Genomic DNA, 12,189 nt, shown 5'->3' on the forward strand with positions numbered 1-12,189 from the left:
CCTTAGTACATAGTTATCCATTATTATGGAGGAGAATAGATGTATGTAGAGGTTGAGCATCTCCAATCCGAAAATTCAAAACCGGAAATGCTTCAAAATCTGAAATGTTGTGAGCACCGACATGATGCCCAAAGAAAATGCTCATTGGAGCATTTCAGATTTTGGATTCTTGGATTTGGGATGTTCAACCAGTAAGTATGTAATGCGAATATTCCAAAATCTGAAAATATTCTAAATCGAAACACTTCTGGTCCCAAACATTTTGGATAAGGGATACTCAACCTGTAATAAAAATCTTAATAGTAGTGTGCATCTAACAAATGTTTGTTTATCAATTAGTGTCTGTCACATTATTAGAATTCTCCAAATAACTTACAGTTGTCTCCAGAGCAGACACAGTCACACAAAGTTACTATACTTTGATTTGTCAGTTGTGCCTCTTTCTAGCTCAGCCCTACTGGTGGTGCACGCATGCAGGGTAGCAGAATAAAGTGCTTTCCTGACCACAGGCCTGAAAGTGGACTTCCCAGATAGCCTATAAGATAAAATTTTTATCTGGACATTAACCTGACTTCCATAAACATAATTTGTAAAACCAAACTGACAGAAACAATACTAAAGCAATGTTTGGATAAGTGTGAAGGCTGATAACCAGGTGAAGGGCACTGTCTCCATACAAGAGCTCCCTCACTTCTGACACCAACTGCAAGTTCAGGGATTCCCAAAAGCACCCTAGGATTTGATAATTCACTAGAAAGACTCACAGAACTCAGTGAAAGCTATTATAGTAGCAGTTACAGTTTATTACAGGGAAAGGATACAGATAAAGATCAGCCAAAGGAAGAGTTACATGAGGCCCGGGAGGGTTCTACACCTCTGTTGTCCTCCCCCTGTGGAGTCAGGATGTGTTACACTACAAGCACTGGGCACATGCCAGGAAAGCTTTCCCAAGCTCTAGTGTCAGAGTTTTTATTGGGACTTCCTCATGGAGGTATGATTGATTGATTACCCACGTAGTTCATGTCAGTCTCTAGGTTGACTGATGCCCTGTGACCCAAGACCCCCATACTAAATCACTTATTTGGTCTTTCTGGAGTGGCCAGCCCCCTCCCTAAGATTATCAGGTGTGGCCAACCCTGCCTGAAACAAAGACACTTACTATTGAGTATGGTGTAGATTTTGTCCCAGAAGCCAGTGGCACAGGCCAGACCTCTCACTGGGCAAGGCCAAATTCTTTATTACACAGTAAGTAACTGAACTTCTTTTAGTAGGATCCCTGAGTCCCTCATCTCCAAGTTTGGGGCTAGTTTGTTTCCGAAAATTAAGCACATTTTACCAGTCATAATGCGCTTCTGAAGGAAAAAGGGAAAGAATTATTTCAAAGGCTTAGAGTGATATAGGTCTGTTTCTCCCTTACACTCCCTAGCCAGCATGGGTTGAATTAGGCCTCTGCTCCACATTTCGTCACTTGGGGCCCAGGCTGATGGAGCGAGCACCATTTGGAGTGTCACTCAGCTACAGCAAAGCAAGGCACATGATAAATCATGAGCTGGCTGTTCATGCAGAAGGGGCACACGTTTCTTACATTTCATCAGCCAATCAATATTTAGTTTGGGGAACAGGAAGAGAATAACGATCTTACCCTGTGCCCAGAAAGAGGTGAACTGATCATAATAGCCCAACTTACTACCCCCAAAGGATTTATTTCTATGAACAACAACAACAAAAAAAACCCACATAAAAGACTTAGCACTTGCATCTATTTTCCCTCCTGACTGTCCTACCTAATTGAGACATCAGAATTTGTACATGTAATCCTGGAAATTCTACTTGCTTGATGTCAGCCCCACCTTTTCCCATTCTGCCATCCACTTGTAGATCAGGATTCCGGACTCTTGCTATATACCCTGTGAATTTAAACCAAAAGTTTATTTGAAGCTGTTGGGATCCTGTGAGTCCTGATATAGATGGGAAGAAAGTTCTTCCATTTCTAGATGAGTACCTCAATCCCTCTTCCCCCAAAGGAAGCCACACACTGGTTGCCAATCCCTGAGCATGCCATGATATTCCGCAACTCCATTACTTTGCTTCTATGGTTGCTTTACAGAAAAGCCCTGGCCACCCACTGTCCCCAACAGACCTGACAGACTCATGTTTATCCTTGAGGACTCAACTCAAATTTGTTTTTCTGGAATGTTTGTGTATTACTTCACCATATGTGAATCCATAGGGACTGGCTGGGTTGAGGAGATGCCTGGTGTTCCCTACTGAGGGCTGTGACACTGCAGTGGGGCAGTGCTGGCCACATTCCTCTGAAGAAGAAAGTTCTGAGCCCACAACTCTCTTTTTTTTTAACCTCTAAAGGAAAGAATTGCACACTATTTCCAGGTATATATGCTAAGATCTCTGTCCCCTTTAAAGCTTCCTTTGATATACAAGTATATGGAGTATATAGAGATGAAGGAAAGGGGAAATGGAAAGAAAAAAATGTATTTAAAATAATTTGATTCAAAGAGGCCTACTTCCTAAATTCTTAGCATCAATGTTTGGGGCCATTTAGGTATTTAGGCTCTGTACTGGTGGCTCTTCAAAAGAATGAACAGTAGATTGCTGGTTTGGAAGGGTGGATAAGATTTGCAGCCTGCAAAGAGGGCAACCTCCCGAATTAGTAGATTGCCAGGTGATGCTTCAAAGAAAATTGAATTTTAGGTAGGGGGCTGTCCATCTCAGTTTGCAGGGACCAATCCCAGTTTTCACTTGATGTTTCAGCGTAATTATAATGTCCTCTTGGATTCTCAGGGAGTCCTGGTCTGGAATGGTCACCTTGGTTTTGAGTCATACCAGGAGAAGGATATTGGGGTGATGAATGGGAAGGAACACGACTCCAAAATGAAGAGGGCTGAGGGAGAATTTTCTTATGAGGGTTACTTCTGTTCAGGTTTTTCCTTAGAAGGCTTCCTGCAGGGCTTTCTGAAATGCCTTGCAGGCTCTTCTGACGCACTTCTCAACATTAGTTTATTTTTCTTTGGCGCAGCTTTTGTGGGGCCAGTGTGTCTCGGTGCAGCCAGTTTCTTAGACCTGTGGGCAGCAGTACTGCATGTGTGTGTGATTCAAGCCTGGATGGATTGGCTGTGAATGGGGTGATAAGAATAGAGAGAAACGCATACCAGTAGACCAAACTTCCTGTGCACAAGCCTTTGAATACTGTGTTTCACTGTCTGAAATAGCATTCATCTTAAGGCTGGCATCATTTATTCCCTCTGGAATTAAGCAATAATAGCACTGGCAGCAAAAGAAACTATTTTGGGAAGGAGATGTAGGAGGAATTTTAACATGGATTCCAGGCTAGGCAGAAGTACCTTTCATGATTTGGAAGACTGCACCATTCATTAGAACCCTGGTAAATAGAAACTGACAGCTTTCAGATGATCCAATGTAATTAATTCCAAAGGTAATGTATACATATTATGATCTACAAAGATTAAAAAAGACTGAATGTAGATGCTTCAATTTAATCACCTAAATGGCAGAAAGGGAACTTTTCTTTGGAGATTAGCCTCTAATATAGATGCTGTTGAGAAGGGGTAAAATGTAACGTCTATCCCTGTCCCTCCCCTCACATATACCTTTGCAGATTGTTTTCACATGTTCCCATGTAGACTTTTCTAGATTGTTGGAGAAGTTTAAAATAAGGCTGTGTCCCCCCTTCTCATTCCCCATAAATCTAAGGTGGGTAGGGCTTGGCAGCTGGTGGCAGCTGCAGAGATAAATAAGCATTAGGGCTCCTGGATGGACGGGTGCAGAAGAGCCTGGTGGCAAGAGCCATGAGGACAGAGCTGCAGCTGGAGTCCAGAAGTGCAGGCAGTGATGGGGAGGTGGGAGCTTGTAGGAACTAGTTTAACAGTCCTTTTGATCAAGATGTTGCTTTCTTTGGGAGAGTGGGATACTTCAGAGGGGAAGTATAAGTCAGATACATGTTGAACGACTTCTATCTTGTCATTTAATTAATGTATTTAATGGAAACCAGGGCATTATTTTGGTCTGTTTCTATTTGACTTTTCCACTTGTTACTACTTCAACTAACAAAAAGCTAACTGTCTTCTGAATTTTGTCTTTACAAATTAGCTGCAATTGGAATGGAAACAGTAACCCAGTACTGCTTAATATTTTCCTATTTTGTTATTGATAAGCAGTTTGGAAAGTGTTTTTCAATGGAGGGCTTTTGATGTCTCTTTTCAATATGGTAAATGTAATAACAACAGTTTTTTGGGGGGGGTTGGTTGGGGTTCTTTTTTCACTTTGGCATTGGAATTCATGTTGAAGGGTAAAGATGTTGAGGTTCCCCACTTTTCAATGGAGGGCTTTTGATGTCTCTTTTCAATATGGTAAATGTAATAACAACAGTTTTTTTGGGGGGGTTGGTTGGGGTTCTTTTTTCACTTTGGCATTGGAATTCATGTGAAGGGTAAAGATGTTGAGGTTCCCCACCCCAAGCAATGCTGTCTAGGCTTATGAGAAGCATTTTATAAATTATAACCTGTTGTATACAAATAAATTATTATTTTACTTAAAATTAAAAGTTATAAATACCTACCTGTTTTGCATGGGGGTTCTGGTGAGGTGTCATTCAGTGGTACTATTATAGACATCGGTGGCCTATATATTGATTTTTTTTAAACAAATGAACTGTCATTTTATTTTCTAGCTAAATGAATTAGAGGTTTAATGATCTCAGAATCTGAGCTACATTGATGGACATCTGGGCTCAATGTGAAATGTTTTTCATTTTATTGCAAAGTTTCTACTTTTTTAAAAATAATTTTAATTATTCATGTAAGAAATTAGTGGAAAACACCTTTACATGGTGACCAGGCATAAAAAAGTTTTGAAAATTTTGAAGCATTTCAAGAAAAAATGTTGAAGGCATAGATAGTTCTTTTAAATTAAAAGATTCTTTAAGTGACTTTTTTTTCTTTGTGTATCTAAAAGTTGAATAATATTTCTATAGAGAGGCAGAGAATTAATTTTAAGCACAAACATTAAGTCTATCGAGATGAAAGCTAGATATTGTTGAAGGTAGATAAGTAGAGGGTGGAAAGGAGGGTGGATAAGAAATGGAGATTTAAAAAAAAACTTTGTAGTGATTGAAGAATTGTTAATTTAGTTAACTCTTCTCATTAACTTCAACTCTGAGATTATATTCTTGGCAACAGAACAGAAAAATAAAAAGAAAAAGAAGATACATTGGTTAATCTTTTGTTATAAGAGAAGGACACATACTGTTTCTTTCAGAGAAAGACATCATGGTGCTAGACAGTAATCTATCAAATGGAGCATTATTCATGGGAGTTTGTTTATGTGTTTGTTTTTACTTTTGTTTGTTTGGTCGCAGCAAGACATTTTTGCTAAAAGTTCCTGGTCGGAAGTTCTTATCTACCTATTGAGTTCTTGCATCACATACATCGCGACTCTGGACTGTTAAACACATGTTGGACATCAGTCCCTTCTTTCTTCTAGTGGCCAAGTTTACCTCAGTGGAGAGAAATTCTGAATAGGACATCTTCCTCTATTGTTAGAAAGTTGAAACTGTTAGAGATTAGTATGAGGAGGGGGGAGGGACAGAGAGACATCGAAAGTTGTCAGTGTTCAAGCAGAGTAGATGACCCATCATTTGAAGGTTTGAGCTGTTGTCATCAGTCATTGGGCTTCCTTAGAAATCCTTGGCTCATTTTCATTCTAGATCTTTTCACATTTCTTCCTTTATGGTGATCTGCCAGATTTTTGTTAAAAACGTTGAACTGTGTGCCCTCCCTAAGGACTATCTTTTGGGAGACGGGTTTCCTCTTAGAGAGAGCTGTGGCCAGAACGCTGTTGGTGTGTAAATGAGTAGATCCTGGCAGATGTTTAATTGCTTGAATATGCTTTTGTGGAACAGGAGACTTTTGAAGCTTCGAGCAGCCTCCATTGTTGCAAGCAATGCAGGACTATGTATCTTTTAGAGACAGGAAGCATCAATGGGTTACCTACCGCTCAGCAGTTTAGACAGAGTGAAAGTGAGAGGTTGATGGATTCCAAGAAATGAGTTTTTCTTGTATTACTTTTCAAAGACAGGCATATATTATTACCTTAAGAAAAGAGAGAGGATTCTCTTAAAACCCCTGAACATTTGTTTTGGATGTTCCTCCTCTTCCAGTAATCTGCTCCCTGGATTATAGTATTTGCTTAACAAAGTACTGTACAATGTTTGTTGCTAATCAATTTGGGTATAAATGGAGAAAAGAGGAATTGAAAAACACCTTAAGATGATTTGACTAAACAAAGATTTTAGTGCTATTTAAGAAACCTGAAATTTGCCAGTCTAGAAGTTACTTTACTTAACACTCAAACATGCATATGACCTTGGAAATATGCTAATTTTTTAATTGGCCTTTGTGAATCTGTCTACTCTCCCCTGAGGTAAAAGCTGACTTGAGAGTAGCTCACCCTTCTGTTTTGAGTCATCATTGTATCTACTGTGGAAAGCCCTTGCACCCCACCTCCTTTGGGTGCAAGAGGGTTGTAAGGAGAGATCTGCAAAAAAGGGGCAGGTGGAAAGTGTCTTGTGTCCATCTCTTCCCTTTCTTTGTGGGGATCAAGCCACCTCACAGATGGCATATTTCAGGATGCATATACACGTGTAAAAGGCTTATTAAAACATGTCACTATGGCAGTAGATTCCTAATCTATTACTATAAAAAAAAAAATCTCAGAGAAATTAAAATGAAGGGCATATGTTTAAAACTTTAACTTTGTCACCATAAAATTAAAGCTATTCAGTGCTACCACACCTCAGTCATCTATTGGTTTTATTTGGTTAATAAATGAGATTATAATATCCTCACCCCATTGAAGCATTTAGTTTTAGAATGCCTCTTGAAGATTTTGCTTTTTATAAATAACTCAGGAAAAAACCATACAAATATTTTCTAGATGATATTTATTGCCATACACAGCCTCTTAAGTTGTATATTATTAAATATACCTATTGTGGTAAACTTCCTAAAAACTTTGAGTTATGCAAATACTTGTAATTTCTACTGTTAACCATCTTCACCCTACTTTCTTAAAGTTTATAGTTTTGCAGACTGTTCAGTTATTTTGTTTTTCCTTAATGCTTTGCTCCCACCAGTAAGAGAGATATTTTTAAACCATGTTGGAAGTAGAAACCTAATCTGTAACATTGACCCAACAGGATACTGGCTTTCATGAGGCTTTCCTGCTAGGATTACTCCTCAGTGATTGTGGAATGCCATTCACTGTTATCAGCATTCCTCATGGCCTAAAGCAGTCACCTAAGTATTAGGACAGTGAGCTTCATTGTCTGTGACAAAAAGGTCAGCAGTTGTTTTATTAGTTGGTAAGATTCTGGACTTAAGATGACAATTAAAAAGCTAAAAGGCAAAGCTTGGAAGGCCTATGTACCTTGTTCTAACCAAGAACAATTGAAAAACTGAGAAATTTAATTGTCAAACATTTAATCTCTTTAAGGAACTGCAAAGTAGGGTAAAGAATATGACTAGGAATAAAGAATACAGAATATGGCATGATACATATCTTCTTCAAATTATTATTAAGATGGTTAAATAAATTAAATGAACCTAGTGAAGTATGCTGAATTTTAATGCTTTCTTTGGTTAATTTGAATATTCTTTTCAACAATTAGTGAGTAATCTTCAATAATTTACTTAACTGGGCTGCTATTTTCAATTTCCAGTTGTGGAATCATATAATTGTTTACTTATTGATCCAAAAAAATTATTTCTTTTTTAAAGAGAGATAATAATTAAATAAGTAAATATACCGGTTTTAGGCATCCCTTGCCCTACAGAAAGACTGGTCTTCACTGGTATTCAGGATTACTAACCTAAAATTATAGAAAGAAGAGGCTATCTTCGATTCACTATATTTTCTTCTTAAACAATAGGCAGTCACATTTTGGCAGCCTGCGTTATCTGTAATATTCCTTTCTTCCCTGGACATTTGTCATTAACTCTGTTCATGGAATGTAAGTCAGTCCTCTCTTACATAATTTCTTCTTGATTTTCTCATTCGTTTCCAAAGAACACACTTTTTCCATGAAATAGTTTTATGAATAGTGGCTAGTGTCCCATTTTAGGTCACAAAATCCCACTTCGCCTGGTTAATGTCTTAAAACATTATATCGGAAGAAGGTCCACAAGACAAAGATAGTAAATAGTGCACTAACACAAAAAGTGAAACATCAATTAACATTGGGTGTGTAGTTTTAAATCGTTTTGGGGGTCACCAAAGCAATGTGCCCTTGCTTTTCCACCTAGTATTGGGAAGGAAATAAATAAGCATAAGCAGACAACCCTACCAGTGGGACCCTAAAGTAAAGCTGGAGATTCAAGAGGCTGTTGTAGGAGATGTACTCACTTTGTAGTGGGAGAAAATATGGAGCTCATAACGAATGTAGCTGCATGCCCAAGAGATGCCTGAGAAAGATGTCCAAAGTCCTATCTCGTCTCTAGTTTTCTGCTGTACTGAACTTTCTTAATAATCTTAGAGAAGTCACTTCAGTCTGCATATACCACAGCTTCCTCATTTCTATAACCTCTTAGTTCTTTTAGCTTTAATAGGTATGAATTTGTGAATTGAGGTTGGTTTGTATGAGTTTACCTATGAACCTAACTGCTGAGGATGGTGTAGTCTCTATAAGAAAATTTATCAGAGTTCCAACTAAACAATTGCAGGATGATTTTAGAATCCACATGGGCATGGAGATGGTGAAACACTAGATTGGCATCTGGTTTACAAGTCCAGTCTAGAAATTCTAGAATTAAAGCGTGAATAACCATTTCTGTGCTGATTAATTGCAGACCCCAGAAGGTATCAGTGAAGAACAGAGGACTCAGGAGTTGGCTGCAATGGAAGACGCCCGGATAGTAATTCTGAACAACCTCGAGGAACTTGAACAAAAAATCAAAGATATAAATGACCAAATGGATGAATCTTCCAGAGAGGTATAAACCATGAGCTCACTGTATACCCTCTCCCTTTTTTCTTTCTTTCCTTTAGCTAAAATATTGCTGCTCATTAGGGCACAGGCCTTGGAGGCCAAATACATAGAAGTCAACATGAGCAAACATTTGTTCAGTGGGTACCATGTGTAGGGTAAAAATGCCCTTTTTTACATTTTTTTTCTTTCTGTTTTTTTCTTTATAGTCAGATGAGATAAATATATTAATCTATCTTTAATGTACTCTGTGTATAGTCAACTTTGTCTTAACTAGTGTGTGCCTTCTGATTTGCCACAAGGATCTGTCACCTGAGGCACTCTGTTTTTAGGTGTTCAGGTTCAAATTTAACAAACATTTTCTGAGCATGCTTACTATGAATTGGATACAGATTGACACTATGGGGGGGTTCAAACATAGCCCAGCTTTCTAGAGCTTTGCAAACCAGGAAGCAGACAGACACATATTCTGTAACTATAAGGGAAGACAGTGGCAATTTTTATGTTACTTCCACAGAGTGAGAAGGAGCATATAATTCTGCCTGGGGGGATTTGCTCTCTGTCCTCACAGATGGTACTGCTAGCCCCATAAGTGGTAAGGGGACTGCTCACCTGTTGTCTTGTGCACAGACCCTGCAAGCCCCTCCTGCTGGCATTGCTAGAAATGCAGAGCTCGTGTGCTGGGCTGGGAGAACTTTCACTTCTCATGCTCTAGGGACAAAGAAAGACGTGGCTGCTCCCAAGGTGGTTCCTGCTTGAGCCTGTGTCTAAGCATATCGGCAAATATTCTTGAGAAATAAGCAGAAAAGGGGATTATAGTAGAAAAGTTAAGTGATAACTAGTTTTCTTAGCAAATATATCCTGGGCTGTCCGGCTTTCTTATATAGGAATCCTGAGTCTGACATGGACTCTCTGGAGTGTTCTCTAGGCCCCACAATCTGCCTGATACAGTAGGACTTTTTGAAATTTGTAGCTGTTAAAAATGTACCTCTAAAGCAGGCAGTTGAGAATGTCCCTGAAGGTGAAACACTTCTGAGCTTTGTTTTGTGTCCTTAGTTGGATATGGAATGTGCTCTTTTGGATGGAGAACAGAAATCTGAAACAACTGAACTTATGAAGGAGAAGGAGATTTTGGATCATCTAAACCGGAAAATAGCAGAACTGGAAAAGAACATAGTTGGTGAAAAGACTAAGGTAAAAGAAAATTTTTATTTTAATGCAACTTTTATAGGCAAAGTGGTAGTCCCAGTTGATGGCATTTAAATGTTAAATGGAATTACCATAATATTGGATTAGTGTGTCATGTTTCTGGAGACAGTGGCAATAGAGAAAAGTCCTAAGATCATATGTTGTCACAAACTAAGAACTGTCAGGTACTGGGCAGCTGATGCTGAGAGAGCAGAGCCCATATAATTTGCAAGCTGATACTCATGGCAGCTTATTTTACCTGAGATGAGAGAGTTGCTTTTTACCCATCAGTCTTTCTGCTCTTGATTCTACTGTTTTTTTATTTTATTTTATATTTTATTTTTGTTTTGTTTTTTCTTTTCTTTTCTTTTTTTTTTTTTTTTTTTTTTTTTTTTTTTTTTTTTTTTTTTTTTTTTTGGCAGCTGGCCTGTCCAGGTATCCAAACCGCACTGTATTTTGTAAAGAATTTTTTTTTAGTATACCAAACTTCTTTATCACCGATGCCCCCGTAGGGATAACTTAAGCATATTCAGATAGGGTTGCTCCTTTCTTTTCATTTCTGTTTATTAACAAAGATGAATGTGAACCATTCATCTCAGCTGTCTCTCCTTGCTGTTGTCTTCAATGCAAATGCACTGTTCTTTGAAAAATGCATTGAAGTTTTTGGGGGTTCCTCATGTACTGCCAAGTGAAAACTATCTGTGGAACATAGGTGACACAGCTTGGAAAAGGTCTTACTTATACGTTTCAGGCTACAACCTGAATGTTAGCTGATATCTACTAGGGAAAGTATGAAAAAATCACTTGCAGATTTTAGAATTCAGGGTGGTAGTTGGGTTTTTGGTTTGTCTGTTTATGTGGGTTTTTCCTTCTGGAAAATATTATACTTTACTTTTCTCTCCCATTCTGAGTTAGTTACAGCTGACCTAAGCCTACAATTAAAAATAAAATTCCAAACTGGGAAAGCAAGAAGCAAATAAGCTTTTATGTATTCTTTCCTGCTGGCCATGTTCTCCACTAAGCTGAGAAAAAGAAAAATTTTTCAGTTTGAGTAAGTTCTAGTGGTAATGTGTGGAAAGAATTTCTGCTGAATGTGACTTCCTTTTTAGGCTCTTATTTGTTTGAGACCTATAAATAAGGGGATTTGATCTTGGTGCCAGAGAATGAGCTCAAAATGGTGTCGTCTGAAATGAAAGTCAGATTAAAAGCTACACATCAATTTCTTGTTTGCCTACATGTTAAAATTAAACTGCACAGCATTTTCATATTAGATTTTATGTATGTTCCTTCTACCTCCAGATTTTGAAATAGTAAAGAATCTATTTAGGTAGTGACTATACTTTTCTTTTGAAGCTTAAAACAAAGTCAAAGAATTGATTGTCAAAATCTGCTGTACAGGAGGATTCAATTAATGGCTTATGCTTTTCAAAGATTCTGTACTGATACAGCAAGAGGCTTTTGTTGGAGGCATCAGATGTCATGTTTTGGTACTTAATAATATTTTACTGTTAAGCAAATAATAATTAAATTGAATAATACTACAGTAATTGTATTGCTATTACATCATATTGGAAAACTTGCGGGACACAAGATTGGGTTATCTTGTTCCCTGTGAACCCTTCTGCCTTTCTCATCCATATAAATGTTTATCTTTGTGTCACTCATGTATGGCATGGCCCACAGATTCTATTTGTCTATCTGTCATTAGCATCAGATTGTACACAGAAGTGAAGCATGTTGAGCCAATGCTAAATCTCACTTGCCAGGAAAAGTTGAAGGTAGAACTGGAACTCCAGAAACATGGGCAGAAACAAGCAGAGAAGCCACCTCCATCCTTCCAATATTTTTGTTTTGGTGGCTTGATAGAGGCTGTGCACAGGAGAGCAGGCTCCAGGGGCTTGACGTATGGGACCAGCTCATGCAGCTGTTAGGGGATTAATTGGTCTTGGAAGGTGGGTTATCGTTTGTCAACACATGGTGCGAAA

General features: G+C 38.3%; 1 protein-coding gene across 4 annotated transcripts in view; it reads left to right on the forward strand.

Annotated features, from left to right (window-relative positions):
- The first annotated feature begins 8,928 nt into the window (after positions 1–8,928).
- Positions 8,929–12,189, forward strand: part of PHLDB2 (pleckstrin homology-like domain, family B, member 2) — a 59,360-nt gene continuing 56,099 nt past the window's right edge. For all 4 annotated transcript variants that reach the window (XM_008592112.1, XM_008592111.1, XM_008592113.1 and 1 more), the window contains exons 1-2: positions 8,929–9,023; positions 10,073–10,210. In XM_008592112.1, the coding sequence (XP_008590334.1) occupies positions 9,003–9,023; positions 10,073–10,210 (159 nt within the window). In that variant the 5' untranslated portion in view covers positions 8,929–9,002. The remainder of the gene's footprint in view (positions 9,024–10,072; positions 10,211–12,189) is intronic.

Source organism: Galeopterus variegatus, unplaced genomic scaffold (assembly GCF_000696425.1).
Source record: "Galeopterus variegatus unplaced genomic scaffold, G_variegatus-3.0.2 Scaffold7602, whole genome shotgun sequence".
In the NCBI taxonomy this organism is placed as follows: Eukaryota; Metazoa; Chordata; class Mammalia; order Dermoptera; family Cynocephalidae; genus Galeopterus; species Galeopterus variegatus.